General features: G+C 46.6%; 1 protein-coding gene across 1 annotated transcript in view; it reads right to left on the reverse strand.

Annotated features, from left to right (window-relative positions):
- Positions 1-17528, reverse strand: part of MAP4 (microtubule associated protein 4) — a 164922-nt gene that overhangs the window by 14769 nt on the left and 132625 nt on the right. Inside the window, 5 exon segments of the mRNA XM_014525701.2 lie at positions 2052-2180; positions 4852-5180; positions 5334-5393; positions 12508-12685; positions 16904-17113. Coding sequence (XP_014381187.2) covers positions 2052-2180; positions 4852-5180; positions 5334-5393; positions 12508-12685; positions 16904-17113 — 906 coding nt within the window.

The following is a 17528-nucleotide window of genomic DNA, read 5'->3' on the forward strand; positions in this document are numbered from 1 at the left end:
AATGACATGGGATAAGGGCTGGTTAGAATCGTCACGAGACAGGCTGGAGCGGAACGGACATGGTGGGTAGACAAGGAGCCGTGTTAAACTTAAACCCAACTTCAGTATTAGGTGCAAAAGAGCTCGGAGGAGGAGAGTGAGAAAGCAACAAGCAAACAATGAGGCAGAGTGACTGAACAGACGGTGGTAGTGACAACACAGCTTAAGCGCTACTGCAGAGGAAAACTCTGTCCTACGTGTTGCACAGGTCAGCATTTCACGAGTGCCTAGCTACCGACAGGCCATGTGTGTGCGCCCTGGCAGCTCCCTGTGTAAAGCTCGAGAACAACCTACTCTCTCTGACAAGGGTGTCCTCAGCCATACGTTCAAGCAGAGAGAACTGCCTTCATTCCCTGCAGATGCAACACTCTGGAGTTGCCACTTCTACCCGGTTAGTCTCTGCAGTTTTAAACCATTCCGGTTTACCTGATATTTCATAGATTTCATAGACATTAGGACTGGAAGGGACCTAGGAAGATCATCGAACCCAGCCCCCCGCCCCAGGGGCAGGAAGTCAGCTGGGGTCAAAGGATCCCAGCAAGATAAGCATCCAAATGTTTCCTGAATGGGTCCACAGTAGGTGGAATTGGCTCAGATCCTGGGTGATGCAGCTGAAAACCTCGGCATTACAACCTAACCTTGGAAGAATGGAAAGTTGTCAAAACCACCAATTTAACTTGGATGGCAGGAGGTCTGGTGCCAGCTGGACAGACTCATTGCTTCTTTTCTAACAAGCTGAAATGGTTCCAGAGCCCACGACACACACAAGGATTATGTTAAAAGACCCGACTTGAACATCCCAAATTCAGGTTGAGAGAAAGCAACAGCTCAGCTGCAATTAGTTCGGACAGTGGTTTCCAAACTGCGCTCCATGAAACTCTGGGGGTCCATGAAAAGAGACTGGCGATTAGGGCCAAGCGGGCCGAGAGGTGGTACGCTACCATCACCCGACCTGGCCCGGCTGCCTGGCTTCACGTCAGCTCAGATGACTCGAGAGCCAGGGGCAGGAGAAGTGATATCAAAGGGTTCTGCGACACAAAGCAGTATGAAAACCACGGGGTTAGGACAAGTGCCCAAGGTCAGTCCTACAAGTTATTTACTAGAGAAAATCTTCTGAAACACGGTACAAGGCAGAGGCTAGAGACCGGGTGGAAGCACCACACTGGAGCTCTTTTCTTGCATGCTTTCGAGTTATCACGTAGCTAGAAACACCCCCAACCCCCCACTTCTGTCTTAGAGGGTTTTTCACAGGACACTCAGCCAACCTAGGCAGATTGGATTCATTGCAACAGGGCCCCTGGTATTACCCAGCTATGGGAACGTACTCATTTGCTCACACTTGCCCATTAACAGCCAGACCAATGGTGTTCTACATATTTATAAGCCCCCCCCCCAGATGGTACCCAAGAAGATGGCACAAGATCACAAGTTAACGGCTTAGCAGTCACCCCACCTCTCCTTTACTCCTCTCCCATAGCTCAGATGCTGGGATGAGATTGTGCATCAGACTTCCAGGTAGGAAGTCAAAGCCACGGTGAGCCCTGGCTGTGAGATGTCCGAGAAGACTACTGATGCCATGCTGTCTGGACAGTCGCAGGGAGGACTTGGATTATAAATTCTCAATGATTGGGAGGGAGGGGGTGGCGGGGGTTTGGTTAAAAGTGCAGGAACTACTGATCCGTCTCCCTAGTCCATGAAGGGCAGCTTTTCTTCAGGCTACCTCAATGTTTTGCTTTGCCCAAGGCAAATAGAGGGCTTTCCTCCAAGAGGCTTTGGGAAAGAAGAAAAAAAAAAAAATAAATAAATTACATGTGGAGGTCACCAGCAAGGATACTTCTACACAGACTCCACTAACAGTGTCATGGGATTCACAGGAAGGAAGTGGAGAAAGGTGTGTGGAGGAACAGCAATACTGACGAGAGAAAGGCAAGAGTTCAGGAGAAGGGAAAGTGACTCGAAATAGAAAGTTTTCCTTTCGCCTTCCACAGGTAAAAGTCTGAAATCCAACTCACTTTCCCATTGGGCTGTTTTTGTGCACTCTCTTTTGTGACAGTTGTTTTAGTAGTAGCCATTTTAGAGACTGCATTGGACTCAGGCTTTCGTGCAGCACCGGCTGATTCAGGTTTTTTCTCTACTTTCCCCTAGATGGAGACAAATGGATGATGAATTTAACCAGGGAAAAAAAAATCAAAGTAAATGTTGGAAGGAAACAATGGAATATAAAACCCGCCACTAGAAAGGTAGTGGACTGGACCAGTCGCCCAAGACTTCTGTACAAATCTGAGAACTAGGAGGCCAGGTGGTCTCTTGGGTCTAGGATTGCTACAACAGAAACCACGGAGAGGCTGCGTCTCGCTCAGGCACAGGCACTCGAGGAACCAGGCACTCGAGGTGTGCATGGCAGTATTTGCAGCAACTTCTCCACTCCTCCAACAGGATCGAATCTCAGAAGATCCCATCAAACATCAGCATTGCAGCACTTCCTCACAGGAACGTGGGGAAATGGATACGACTGCTAGAATTATATGCAACTAAACAGTTGTGTTCAACCCTGCCCTGCTGACTGGGCTGGGCTACAGGTTTTAAGCTCGACTGGGCTACCTGGAGATGCCTTCACATCTCTCCACAACTACATGTGCCTACCTCATTCCTGGCCGCTTATTTCCCCCACATCCTGATCTGACTCAGGCGACAGATTGACTCGACTCATCCTACAGGTTGAGAGTTAGTTAATTTAGGCTGGGCTAAAGCAAAAAGTTAGTTTGACGAGATGATCTGCAGTTTTGGAAAACTCTAGTTCCAACCTGGGAGATCCCATTTGCTGCCGACTTGCACTAGGGTTCGTTACAAAAAGGTGAGAATGTGAGGCCATATTTAAGACCAGCAGCCATCCTGTACTCTAAGCTAATTGATAAAAAAGAGTAATAAAACAGGCAATGCATCTGCCATGATCTTATACTTTGCATATGTCATAAAAGCAGATCATAATTTTAAAAGTCCTGCAAGCAGCAAAACGATTCTCTAACTGAACAGTTCATCACAGCTTTGCTGCTGTCATGCAGTGGAAATGATCTGATAAAATAAGGGAGACAGCACAAGCAATGTTCCTTAGTGCCCCAAGGTCTTGGCAGAAAGCCTGGCAGCCATCCCAAATGCTAAAACAGGTCTTTTCCCTTTATTCTTATTTTTTTAAACAAGTAGCGAGGAAGTGAACCTCTGAGTGCCTGCTGAGCAGAGTATGAAGACCCTCCCAAGCTCTCAATCTAGTCTCCACTTGCTTTACAGGTGGGAGTTCCTACCTTCCTTCGCACCCCAAAGCCCCCCAGAGCTAGATCTGGTTCACCCTTTTCAGATTCAAGGGTGCAAGTTTCTCCCTTCGGGGATACCAGCTTCTAAGGATTATGCTATGACCGTCTACAGCCACAAGTCTGAGGTTTCTTATAACTTATTTTCAAGCAGCTGATGCCATTTATGGCATGCTGCAGTAGTGCCTAGGAGGGCCCGTTGTTTTAATGTTTCTAATAGAGGTTACAGCTCCCAGCAATAAAAATGTTCCATTTTAGTGACATATCCTGAGAAGGAAGTTTACACAGCAGGATCTTCACTGCAGGAAAGCATGACTACGATCTGCTCTAACTAATGCAAGGTAAAGCCTCTGATTACAGGCAAATTGCCAACACAACCTTTGGTAAGGCAAGGAGTAGGATATAGGATGCTTGATAATGTAGAATGATCATGCATCTCCACGAGATGTATAAAATGGATGATGTTAATGACCGACTTCCAATATGCTGATGAATGCATACAGTATGTTAATCTCAGACTCCTAGAAAGGGCTCTGGAGGCACTACAAAGCTCTTTGCCTTTTCATGGTAAAGAGTCACAGTGAAAAAATTCAACAGAAAGCCCCTGTACTGAGTCAAAAGCTATGTTCTAGCCACACTTTCAGTTGCCTTTCCTCATGCAGGTCTCATGAGCCACTTCTCTCTTACAACAGCTGTCTCCAAAATTTGCTGTGGCTACCAGGGAGGGTGTCCTGAGAACAGGACACAGACTTCATTTCAGCTTCAGAGCTGCACATTCCCAATGTCATTTGGGACAGCCTGTCCTGGGACTTGCCCCTGAATCCAGATCTCCCATGGAGTAGCACATGAATCTACCTTGCACATCATTTAGCACAGCGTTTCTCAACCTGTGGGTCGTGATCCAAACATGGGTCACAAGAATATATGAAATGGTTGTGAATAAACTTTAAAAATAGATCAAACTTAAAAAATGGATTCTCCTTTAAAGGAGAAGAACATGGGAAACTGTGACTTTTCTCTTGCAGGCTGGCAGAGCTCCAGCCTGCAAGGGGCTGTACATCCCCTCCCCTGCCCCACACATTGGGGAGCTGGGGCCTGGGGGCAGTGGGTCGGGAGTGAGGGGCACTGGGTTGGGACTGGTCAATGTGTACAAATGGGTCCTGGTACAAAAAAGGTTGAGAACCACTGACTTAGCAGACTGAACTCCTTTATTTGAAATAGAAAAGTGAGCTCTGAGCTTTCTCGCAAGGTAGGTTCTAGATAAGAAGCATGCCTCTGTTCTCGGCGGTGAAAGGTTTTCGGAGTCTTATTAAACATTCCCAATAAGAGCCTGTTATGTGTATGTGCTTGTCCTGCCACCTCGCTATTGCCTTGTGCAGACTGCAGGACCCAAGAAGAGCTCTGCAGGCACAAACACAACCAGGCCAGGGAGCGGTGGGAAGAGCGAGGAACACCAACCACTCTTAAATGCGAGTACACGTAGTTCCAAATGCGGTCACAGACTTACCTTTCCTCCCCCAGGCTGATGCTTAATGTTATCTGTGGATCCAATTTTGGAGCGTACGTTCTTCAGGTCTGGGGCAGAAACGCTGCTGGTTGGGCGAGACGGTTTGGATGTGGTGCTGGTTTTCAGCGGAGCTTTGGCTGCCAATGGTTTTTTAGCATCTGCATTTGCACTAGAGGCTGTGGCGGGTCTGGTGGCAGCTGGCTTGGGTTTGGGGCGACTGGTGGCAACTCCAGGTGAAGTCATAGTAGTAGTAGGGGTGGTAGCAGTAGAGGTTGTGGTGCTACTCTTCAGCGAATTTCCAGGAGCACTCCTTGGGCGGCTCAAGTCGGCTGCAGTAATCATAGGAGAAGGGAGAGGTTGGGGGAAATGCCGTTCATGTCAAACAGAACACGTGCAGCTGCGAAGAAGCTAGCGACCCACTGAACAAACACCCCTGCCATCAAACAGACATGGGGTCAGAGGCAGGAACTGATCCAGGTTACCTGATGGTGATTTCACAGGGGTCTTCTTGGCATCTGCAGGCTTGGTTTCAGTCTTGATAGCTGCAGAAGAGAAACATAATCAGCCTTCCCTGCATTATTTCAGCATAAACAGATTCATTACCAGCACTCGGAGTGAAAACCAAAGCACACAAGCAACCCCTCAGGGTGCTGGCACTATTTCTTGGAGAGGCCAGACATTCTCTAGCATTACTCTGGTATCACGACTCCCACAGCACTTCTGGGTGGCAATCCTCTTCCCTTGCTACTTGTTTTAGGGTTACCCTCTTTCCTGGCCTTGGGAGGGAGCATCTTATTGCACACAATACAGCGCAGCTCATGTCTCAGATCAACCCACAGGCTGAGGCAAAAATAATTCTTGAAAACTCAGGAACGTTCAAACATGGCGAGGGCTGCAGACGGGGAGGGGATTTGGGGTTTTACTCTCTTCTTTTTAAATAGAAAGCGGTTTCCCCACCTTACAGCAATTACTCTTTCTAGAAACATTCACCTTCAACACCTTTAAATCAGCCTCTTTATGCACCCATTCAGGTTGCCTTTATTCAGTTTATGGCCTTTTCTCAACTTTCTTCACCACATGATAAAAGCAGCCACAACCACAATACCATTGCTACCATGATCATTTTACCCAATAATTTTCTAATACACAAGGTAACGCACCCAACGTGAGATAATTATTTTGGACCTCATAATAGCGGATAAAGAAGAATTAATCACTAGACCAGAAATTGGTGGTTGCCTAGAGACCAGCGACTATGACCTGATTGCATTCCATATGGGCAACGAGAGGACAGGCACAAGCAGCAATAGCTATATTTGGCACACATAAAGGGCACATTTTTCAAAGATAAGAAAAATTATATGCAAAATTTGTTAGGAGGAAGAAGATAAATGAGAATTGGGGGGTTTGTCAGCAGGAGTTTGATGGGCAGAAAGCCACAATTCTGCTATCAAGAAAAGGCAACTTTGCCCCTTCTGAGTCAGTGACAAAGTGCAGACAGTAATTCGAAATGTAAAAGCAACATGTAACAGGTGGGGGAAAAAAGGTAAATTATGAAGTACAAAATAAATGATAAAGGAAGCTGAGGGATTTGATAAAAATCTGTGGCTGGAAGGGCTAAGGATGCCAAGAAGCTTTTTTATTTACAAGTAGATTAAAATCAAGAAGTCCTAGCTATTGGACATGGCCCGGAGACTAGATGAAGTTGGGAAAGTCATTAATAGTGGTACAGAAAAGGTAGAAGTGTTCAATAACCATTTCTTTTCTGTACTTGAAAAGCAATGGGATAATGTCAGAGGGTGAAGCTGAAGTACATGCCTGCCTATTAATAATTAAGGAAGATGCTGATCGTCATCTAGTAGGGATCTGTCTTCTTAAATTGACTCCTCCATGTGACTTATACCCAGGAGTCCTAAAAGAACGGTCTGGTGAGATTTCTGTCCCATGGATATTTATTTTGCATTCAACATCCTTGAACTCTGAGGAAATCCCCGATGCCTGGAAGAGTGCTAATGTGCCAGTGGGCAAAATGGGCGTGGAAGGAGGTGCCGGTCTACTCTAGGCTCTTAGGCTGACAACAGCCTTCTGGGCTTCAGTAAGGACTTGATATGTTGCCACGGTACACTGACTACCACAAGAACAGCAAGGTAGGGAAGGGACCTGCTGAAGGGCAGGCGCTGAAGAAGAGCTACTGGACTGGAAGGGATGTTTCTAGTGGAGAATTGCAAGGATCCCCCTTAGGATCAATTTACTCATTCCCCCCCCCAGCAACCTTGGCAACAGACAAACAAAAACCAGTGCTATTCTGATGAAAGGTTGGGGGAGACTGTCAGCACAGAGGAGAATCAGATCATCACACAGGAAGAACCGGGTGACCTTGAAGATAGATGTACCCATACAAAAGTCACGCACGTAGGAACCAATAACTAGGATTTCTGCTCATAAATTGGAAATGATGGAGGATGAGAAAGACCCGAGCGTACTAGTTAAGTCCCAGACAGACAATGTGATGCGGTTATGAAAAGGGCAAATGCAACCTAGAATGAATCAGACGAGGCAGCTCCACAGCGACAGGGAAATACTAATGCCCTGGTGACAGGACTTCATTTGGAGCGCTGCGTACCAGCCGGCAACCCACGCGCCAGGAAGATGGATTCAGACTGACACAGGACACAGCAGGGCTATGAGCATGATTGGGGGGCTGGAGACTTTGTTTTAGAAGAGCTTGGCTTGTTTAGCCTCAGGGAACGAAGAAAAGTGGTATACGATTGCTGCCTATAAATACAACAGGGCAGGAAGCACTAGGGGAGGGACAAAAGAGCTATTTAAGCTAGGGCTGTTCAACTTTGAGCGCTTGGGGGCTGCAGGGCTCCCAGCCACAGGCTGTGTCATGCCGCACCAGGTGTGTTGCTCACCTCTCACTGTGCCATGTCGCAGGTACCCCACTGCACTGTGCCCATCCTCCCACGCCATGCAAGGTCCCTGAGCCTCCTGGCTGTGGGCTCTGCTGCTCTGTCCGCAGACAGACATGGGTGGCAGAAGCTGGAGGGCAGAGACCCAGCAGCAAAGCCATGGGGGGAGCAGTGCCCTGGACCAGGAGCCCAGAGACAACAGGCTGACCCACCTTGAGGGCTGCAGCAGCCTGAAGACCACCTCTCGGGCAGCCCCAATTTAAGCTGAATCAGTATGGGCACCCATTAAGTATATGCTGGCCAGGAAGGTGTTTTGGCTGGAAATTAGAAGAAGGTTCTCAATGATAAGGAGTGAGATTATCTTTGCCAGGAGATGGACCTTGAGCAGTCCAGTAAATAGGCTGTCCAACACGGCTGCATGGCACAGCAGGCGATGGACCTCTATAAACCACAAGATCCCTGCCACTCCTCTGTTCAAACCCCAAAACAACGGGAAAACCAAGATGAGATTCAGTTAATCAAGAACAAAAGGCGAGGAATACCACTGCAATCCGCATGGTTTCATGGGAAACACGTCTTGCCAAAGGACCCAGTTTCTTCCTTTGAAAGGTCCGTTACTTCTGCGCAGCAGTCTCAAAGGCAAAAAGGCCTAAAGGCGAGTGTTGGCTTGCATGCAGGAGAGTGGCAAACAGGAAGGCAGTGATTTGAGCTTAGTATACGGCCTTGTTGAGAGCGATACAAAACTGCGTGCCCAATTGTGGCATCTATTTTTAAAAGGTGGCTTTAAAAGCTAGAGAAGCAGCAGAAGAAAGCCACAAAACTGGTGTGATGGCTAGAGAAGATGCTTTACAGCAGGGGTGTCGAACTCAGATCAGTAGGCAGGCCTCATTCCCTGCCAGCAGCCAGGGGATTAACACGACCGCTGCTCCTCCCATCACTGATTGCCTCCAATTTCTGCTGATTTTCATCACTGATGGCAATCAAAAAATGCTACGTTCAGTGGTGGCAAGGGGGGGAAGCAGGGATGGTGTTAACCCCCTGGGTGCTGGCAGGGAATACGGCCCACCAACTAATATGGGTTCTACACTGCACCTGGGAACTGGCTCTTCTCACACAGCGGTCCCAGACACAGCAGTCTTTCCTTCTGGTTCCCCATGAGCCAGTGCAGACCCTGGGCACAGTGAGAAGCCCAGCTGTAGGTCTGACACCCCTGCTTTACAGCAGCAGACTTTGGGCGCACAAACAGATACACATCTTGTCCGGGTCTCAAACGATGCCGATGGAAGGCTAGGTGGCGATCTGCCTGCCCTTTGACGAAGGTTAAAAGTTGCATCCGTCCATAGCCTTAGACAACTCTGGCTGTCTCATAACAATACGACTGAGAGGCGACAGAGTGGATAAGTAGTTACTCGGGTACAAAACCCAGGGTACTAAAGGACTCCAATCTAGCAAAAAAGAACAAGAACAATAGGCCGACGAGTGAAGCCAGACGCTTTCCAACTAGAAATAAAGAGCACGCTTCACAGTGGCAGCGATTAACCACTGGAACAGGCAGATTCTCCATCTCTTGAGGTCGCGACGTCCAGGCTAGAAGCCCTTCTGAAACGCAGTCTTTACCAAGCAGAAGCTATTAGGCTCCACGCACGGTGAAATTAAGTCTTTGATCCACAGGTCAGGCTACTTTCTCTCACATGCTTCTGGCTTTGAACTTCACGGACCTACAAGCCTTCAATTCTGTTTCTCAGATCTATGAATCACTGCGTGACTCCACCTCTCCTGCATTTTTCACCGCTATCCCAAACGCCCACTCTCCAGACACCCGCGGTGCGTTCTCTGCCATCTCATCCTCCAGCAACAGGCTCTCCACCTCCGCCCATTGCCTTAGTTGGCTTTTCCCCCCCCATTTCCAGTTCTAGACTAACTCTGCTTTTCAGCTCCTTCTGGATCTGCTCCGGCAGACCTTCGCTCTCTCTGCCCCTCAGCCATGCAGCAGTGGGTCTCTTGCACTGTCAGTGCCCCTCTGCAGATCCTGCCATCTGGACCAGGTTTCCTGCACCTCTGCTCCTTCATCTTGCCTCCCTTCGAGATCTCATCTCCCCATGCTTATTATGCCTCAAATCGCTGCAGAACGAGAAGCTAACTGAACTGAAGTAATTAAAATCTAGAAAGCCTTCTGGACTAGTATTGGCACGAAAGACAAAGGTGAAAGACCATGTGGACTAGGGGCTCTGCTGTATGTCACAAGAGATCCAGCTCAGCTGGCTGGTTCCTCTCCAGCTCTGTAATTGTTCGTTACAGGGTTTTTTCCACCTTCCTCTGAAGCATCCAGGGCTGCACTCCAGCGAGTGCTGGTCTCGCAGGGGACTGCAGTTCCTCGGTTTCAGTGAAGTTGAGGCTGGCTGCTGCTGTCCTTAGAGGGAAGAGGGTTTATAAATTCAAATACTGGCACCTGTGGGCCAGACCAGCTACCATCACTGGCAAACTTCACTACAAGACACAACGGCTGAGCCGTGCTGAGGCACCATCACTCTGCAACTTCTGCTCTACGCTGATAATGTTGAAGGGGATCAATGCCTAAGCACACAAATCTCCAGCCCCCTCTTCACATCACAACTCTCTCAGCTGAGGCAAGAGGGTAGGCAGCACTCACACCAAGATACCAGCCTGGCCTTCTTCCACTTCTTATTTCCAAATGTTAACCCCAAAACGGTGTGCTAGGTCAATCTGCCCGATACTCTATCGGCAGCGCTTTAACAGACTACAGCTTTGTGACAAAACCAACAGGGTCCTTGAAGTAGCCTTTTTTGCTTCCAAGGCATGTCTCTGGATTTAATCCTTGGCCCCAATTACTAGATACCCTGACAGGCTCAGCCTGCTGAAAGTACGTGGCCCTCTTCCCTCACAGTTGTACTTATATCCTCTCTTTTATAAACAGATTCTCAGGCAGGGATTCACCAGCCAGGGTGCCACAGTACCCTGGGGTGCCTTGACATCCTTTCAAGGGTGCCCCAGGGTGCTACATGGTGTTGTTAGCACCATTAGGTTTATAAAACATGGTTCACAGATAAAGCTGGAGACTTCAAATAGCAATCCATAGTTGTGGTTTTTCTGAGTTCTTTGCAACAGGAAAAGCTGCTCTAGTATTTTTCCTGGGGCAAAAAAGGAGTGAAGAGAGCTGGCATTTTCCAAGGGGTGCCTTGAGCCTACCCAATGGTGCTTCAAGCCTAAAAAGGTTGACTAGTTTCCATCACCAGACACCGGTGGTGGCTATGAAGGTTGAGTTTAGTGAGGCTAACAAGCGTCTAACCCAAGCAAACATGCATGTGATTATTATTAAATTGATAATTTTTTTAACAGGTCAGTTAATTACTGAAACCATCAAGAGACTTGTAGCTCAGCTCTCTGCATTAGACGTAAAGAAGCAGAGTCATTAGTTATAAACACATCGAATCACCAAATATTGACCCCTTGGCTATTGTTCACAATTTTCAACTGGACCTGTAGAAGATGCTAGGTCCTGTGCACAACTCAGACCAATGAAAGAAAAGCCAATGGCTTCCACCTTTTAGTTCAAGGATTGGGAGAAAAGTGCTAGCCCTCTATTTGAGTTCATCTCACCATTCCAGACTCTGTTCATACTTCCAAGAGTAGCTACATGTTTCTTATAAAATGATCATCCATGAAAGCACTTAAGGTTCACCAAATATTTAAGGCTGGAAGGGACCAGTCTGCCTCCCCAGAAACAGGCCCTAACATTTCAGCCAGTGAATCCTGCATCAGGTATACAGCTTTTGGGTGCTCTACTGCACCTGTCTTCAAAGCACATCCCATCTTGATTTAAAGGCTTAGGGACAGAGAATGTATCAGGTCCCTAGGAGGCTGTGCCATAGGTAACTACTCTGTCTTATCTTAGGCTTCAATTTGAACAGCTTCAGCTTCTAGTCATTTTCTCTCGTTATATCTTTGTTGACTAGACAAAGGTCTACCCGTCTACCTTGTAGTCTAAAACATCACCTCAGCCTTCTTCCAGGTAAGCTAAATAGACTTAGCTTCTTAAGTCTGACTAGGGGGCATGTTTCCAGGCCATGAATCAGTCTTGTGGCTATTGTCTGAACCTTGCCAATTTTTCAACATCCTTTCAAAAAAACAGCTGCCAGAACTGGATGCAGTATTTCAATAATGGTTTGACTAGCAGTGTAGACAGAAGTTATAACTCTGTTTCTCCTGGTTATTTCCCATTTATACACTTAAGAACTGGGTTAGTCCTGAACCAGAGCCATACCCCGAGAGCTCAGGCCCACCAGAAGCGCCAAGCTCTTTTCAACGTCACTGCTTTGACAATCACGTGCCCCCAGCCCGCACCTATGACCTGTGGTCCTTATTCCCAGACGCATGACCCTGCATGTGTGCATATTAAAAGTACTGATGTTTAAATTGTTATTAAACCTTCAAACTCATACACAACTGAGGCAAGTGGGGCAGCTCTCAGCTCCTGGAGCAATAACATCTGTCTGGTTGCAGACCTCACTGTTTGTGGCCATGTGTTGATAGTTTTATTTGCAACTTAGGCACCCTTTAAACCTACATTTAGAAACCCAATGAGGCCACCAGAAAAGTGAGAGCGTGCTATCTGCGGAGCGTCAGTGCAGCCGGCAGCACTACAATTTGCAAGAGCGCTCTGCATTACATAAGCTAACCCCAATACAAGAATTATCCAACAGAAATGCAACTAGGCAATACTTACACGTTGGCCTCTTGGGTGGGGAAGCAGAAGTATTTTTCATGCTAGATGTGGTTGTAACTGGTGAGGCTGCGGTTGTCCTGGGTGCGGCAGGGCTGCTCTTCACACTAGTTCGAGGTGTTGTAGCAGATGCTGACTTTGACAGTGAGGTCCGCTTTTCTGTGCTCTTGGCCTCCGCTACCTGGTAAAGCAAAGGCTACACTGAAGCCCAGAAACGGTACCTTCAACCCACCTAGTGACATGAAGTCTGGAAAAACGGATTCTCTCTCTCAGGGGCTGAAGCACAACAGTCTGGATTCTTAAAATACATAAGCTAATTGCCACTAAAAAAAAAAAAAGTGTGCTGAAAATTATGAAAACAAGCATCCTAACTGATGCAGAAACATATGGGTGAGCAGGTCTAGCACAGGATAGATGGGACAGGGAGGGTGATGTATGGTGCCATTCGTTAGCATCTAACCATCTCCCCAAGATGCCTTTGCATAATGGACAGGAGTAGTGCATTCAGATTTGCAGAGCACTATGAGCTCTGCTGCGCTCTCACAGCTGTTACTTCACTAACTGTACAGGACTCCTTGCCACTGGGAAGCAAAAGCTTTTAATTATAGGAAAAAAATGCTTTCTAGGCTAGAAGGGCATTTGTCAGATAATGTGCACTACAATAGATCAATCGGATTGTCAACAGTCAAAGCATGAGGGGAAGATGTAATCATTTTCCAAGAAGGAATGAACCATGCATACTTGATCATGGAGTACTTACTCATTATTTTAGTGCTTCAAATAGATGGGATAAGTTTGACTACAACGTCGAAAGGATTTACTTTGGATTAATTTGGAATGATTTAGAATATTTTTTTTAAAAGACACTAACTCATGATTTAGATCCTTAGTGCATCTGTGCTAGTCTGGCTTACCTAAAAATCTACTAGAAAGAGTGCAATAATCATGATAAATTTAGTCTAGTAACTATGGAAACAGGAAACAAAGCTAGAATTACCTATCAAACGGGCAAAATTTCCATCAAGAGAGAGACAGACTTTGCTCAGACAGACAAAGGAACAAGTAAGTATTCCCCCTTTTACAATGACCTTTAGGACCAAACACTCAAAAGAAATCAGTTGGGCCCATTGTGTGAGATGGTTACAGCTTTAACAGAAGTGCTGAAATGGAAAGATTAGGTTAAAACAGCTGAAAAAAAATCACCTTAATCTGCTCTTGCTGTTTTCAATTTTGTTGTATTAGAGCATGAAAAATTTACACGATATTGAAACAAACAGAGATGCCTCTCTTCAAATTGGATATAAATGTAAGCAGCTAAATGTAATGTATTTTTTATTAAGCGTAAGTGTCTAATAGATGCTGTGAGAGATGAAGTTAACAGTTTTATTTTCCAGTCTGAAGCGACGAGCCAAATGTCGATCAGATTTTTCAATTGCTTCACTCAAACTGTTGGATTTACAGTAACAGACTCAGACTCGGAAAGGTGCACTGATTAAATTCAAATCAAGTCTGGTCCCCTACAAAAACAAGTACGCTGGCAGCTGGCTCAGTTGTCTCACACCCCTGTTGGGAAAACAGAATGGGTTTCCCATTCTCTACCCCGAGCTGGACTGAGGCACCATCAAAACGACATGAAGTGAGATTTGAACTGGAAGCACTGCACCCAGTCCTCATATATACCAGGAAAGGGAAGGGCAGGTTATTTCTGCTGCTCTTCCCAAGTGGGGCGGTGCTGGGACATGCTTCAAGGCGCTTGGGAAGATGCTGGAAAAGAGCTATCTACCACTGGGGCCTGGCTACACACACAAATGAAAGCTGGATGGAAGCCAGCTATTGAGTTGTTACAGATTTTCAAGCACTAACTTTATATCTGGTTGGCTCTTTTGGTAGCAGGAGACTAAGTTCCATTTTGTGATAATTACTGTATTTACTTGAATACAACACGATCCTGATTATAAGATGACCCCCCCAATAATCAGATTCTATACAAGGAAAATGTATAAATTTGATATAATTTTCCAGGTGTTTCCTGTTTCTATAGTTTCTACAAAGCTAGAATTTGGAGTTTTGCCTTGCATTTGTCCCCCTCCCACTGCTAGAGCAGGGAAAATAAATATGGCAGATCAAGCAACCCCTTTGCCCACCCCCGACCCCCTTCCTCCCTGCTTATTGTCAGACCCTGCTATCCCTGAGCACGTGGAAGTGAGGAACAAATTTGAAAAAACTGACCTTGAAATAAACATGGCTGTAGCAATTTGCATACAATACCCATAGACTTAGTTCACCCAGAAATGATGCTCTTTCTGAAACTGCTGCAAGTTTTAGCACAGGTATGCTATAAACACACTTAAGTAGCATGTAAGCACCTACTTGAAAGAGTACTTTTTTTTTTTTTTTTTTTAATGCCCCCCCCCCGGCCAAATCAGTTCCAGATTCAATTGGGCAAAGCCCAGCAGTCAAGTTGCAAAATTTGACTGAGCAGAGCTCATTTGTTAAGTCTGTGTGGCTCTCTCCTCCCAGACCCATTGGTTTGGGGCTTTGGATACTCCCCAAATCCAGGCAGGCATGCTATGTGCAAGCCCCAGGCCCGGAGGCCTTGGGGTTCAGATGCCCCCAATCTTGCTTGGTCTTGATCTCACTTGATCTTAGCCACGTGGCTGAGAAACAATGAGAGCGCACAAACTATGCATGATATTAGCTCAAAGCCAAAAGGCTCATGGATTTACCACATGGTTGATTGGGCTTGGCCCCACCAGTCAAGAGCGTTTCAAGCTAGTGACCTCAGCGCTCAGCATGTGCGTGTACTCCAGATACCTCCTTCCCCTGTCCCGCAAAAAAGGATCCTTGTCCTAATTGCTCCCCCTCCCCCGCAACTCATGACTAGAACTGGGTGTTCTTGTCATGAGTCCTGGGATCCTCCAAACATTTATATGCAGATGAAGCATAGGACAGCCTGGTCCAGCTTCCCCTCACAGAGGGCAGGGCCACATTAATCATGTGTGACATGCTGAGAGAAAGGCTGACAGACGGATTCTGAGAACTGTTTGGGAACCCATTTGGTGATGTTTGCCAGACATTTAAGGCTGGACAAAAAATAGGAATGGTTGGAAACGGGAGAGACAGGCACTGCTCAGCTGTAGGAGTGAAGAGGAAATTGAAATGCATTTAATGCAGCGGCTCACCATGACTTGAAGTTGGTACTAAGAGGGACTGCACTCAATAGGTTCTACCATATTGTTTCATTCAGATGGGCTGCACTAACCTATCCTTGTAGTGCCACACAGACTTAAATCAGGGGTTTTCAACCTTTTTTGGTCAGTGTACCCCCAGTGGCCAGTCCAGAAGCAGGGAGTCTCCTGGCAGCCAGCCGACAAGCGAAACCAGAACCAAGGCCCAAGACACAAAATTTAAAAAAGAGTGGCAGGTTCCCATGGGCTCCTACAGGCCATGTTTTATAGTTGTACTCAGTGCTGGCTGCATTTCATCAGTTTCATGCTTCTTTTAGCAGTGGATCAAAGATAAAGTAATGTATTTAATGTGGGTTCTTTGTATGTAAATGTAAGACAAGGGGCTTTTACATTGCCCAAGAGAAGGATTCTTTGGGTGACTGGCATGCAGGAAAGCTCTGCCCCTTTCTATCTCCCTATATATTGTATGTCTAGATCCTTAACCTTTGCCTTGAAATACATCTAGCAATTGCAGACTTCCATAACCTTTTTAGCAGCTTCCTCCAGTCAGTTGTTAGCTGTCTACACATGGATTCTATAGTATTTCAGATGGCTTGCCCATGCTGTAAATTCAACTCATTAACTAACTAAGGTAAACAGTTTATTTTTTGTCTCGCCTAGACTGCAGCTCTCTATTCCCTAGCACTTTTCTCCAATGGTCTCATTTACCTCCTGGTTCTGAGTCCTTCTTGCCGACTCATCGCTCTAGTTTTTTTTATAGACTATGATGTTTAACGCCCACACAGTTCTCAACTCAGGATTCCCAGGCCCCTGCCACAAACTCAGCTGTACTCCAAGGTGAGTAACGCAGAACAGATTCGCTTACAAACTTTTGGAAATAGAAAAAAATAATAATTAAAATAAAAAGAAAAAAGTCCTGAAAGTACCTCTGGGTAGCTCACGAGAACAGCTTCTGTAAAAGCAGAACAGGTTTTATCCATTTCCTCTGCCTATCCCTCCATGTCACAACATGTACAATAAAGTATTTAGGCCTTGACTGATCAGAGCCACCCAGGCTGACCATGCTAGCTTGTGCAGAACCAAGCAGGGCATTCATCTGATTGCTCCACTCTCTCTGGAATTAGCCTACTTTTTTTTTTGCCTGTCAGGTAAGACAGGTTTATTTAGCTGGTGGCCTAGGAGCTTTCCTGGGACAGCAAAACGCTTCTTACCTTTGGTTTAGTCTCTTTTGCAGTTAAAGTGGAGGGCCGCGGGGTACCAGTGGCCGGGCGTTTGGGAGTGGCCGCAGCAAGGCCTGTGGTAGGACTGGTGGATTTTTTGTTTTGGCCAGGCGTAGTGGAAGCTGGCCGCTTGGGGCTGGTAGTGGACAGTGGCTTGGCCTTCTCTGCGGCGGGCTTTGCTGACGGTGTGGATGCTGAAGGCTTTACATTTGACAAAAAGCAACATCCAATGGAAAACACAAAACAGACAAAAAAAGAAAACAGCTCGTTGTAAACAAAAATGTCAAGCAGCCAAGAACAGAAGGTGCTATCAAGAGGAAACAAAATAAAAGTTACATTCTGTTTTCTGAGTGCAATAGAAAAAGGACGGGAAGTAGCAGACTAGCTGTGTTACAGACGAGAAGCAGGAACACGGGGCCAAATCCTGATCCACTGGAGTTGCGCCACTGAATTCAGTGGACACAGGGTGTAGCCCGGAAACGTCCAAGACAACACAGTCAGCAACAGGGCGAGAATAGGCACAAATGAGTTCTTGGCATGTAGGCCTACGCTCAACAAAAGCGCTGGGCATTGCTGCCTAGTGGTATGCATGGAGCCAACTGATTACTGGTTTCAG

Source organism: Alligator sinensis, unplaced genomic scaffold, assembly GCF_000455745.1.
Source record: "Alligator sinensis unplaced genomic scaffold, ASM45574v1 scaffold1296_1, whole genome shotgun sequence".
Taxonomy (NCBI): domain Eukaryota; kingdom Metazoa; phylum Chordata; order Crocodylia; family Alligatoridae; genus Alligator; species Alligator sinensis.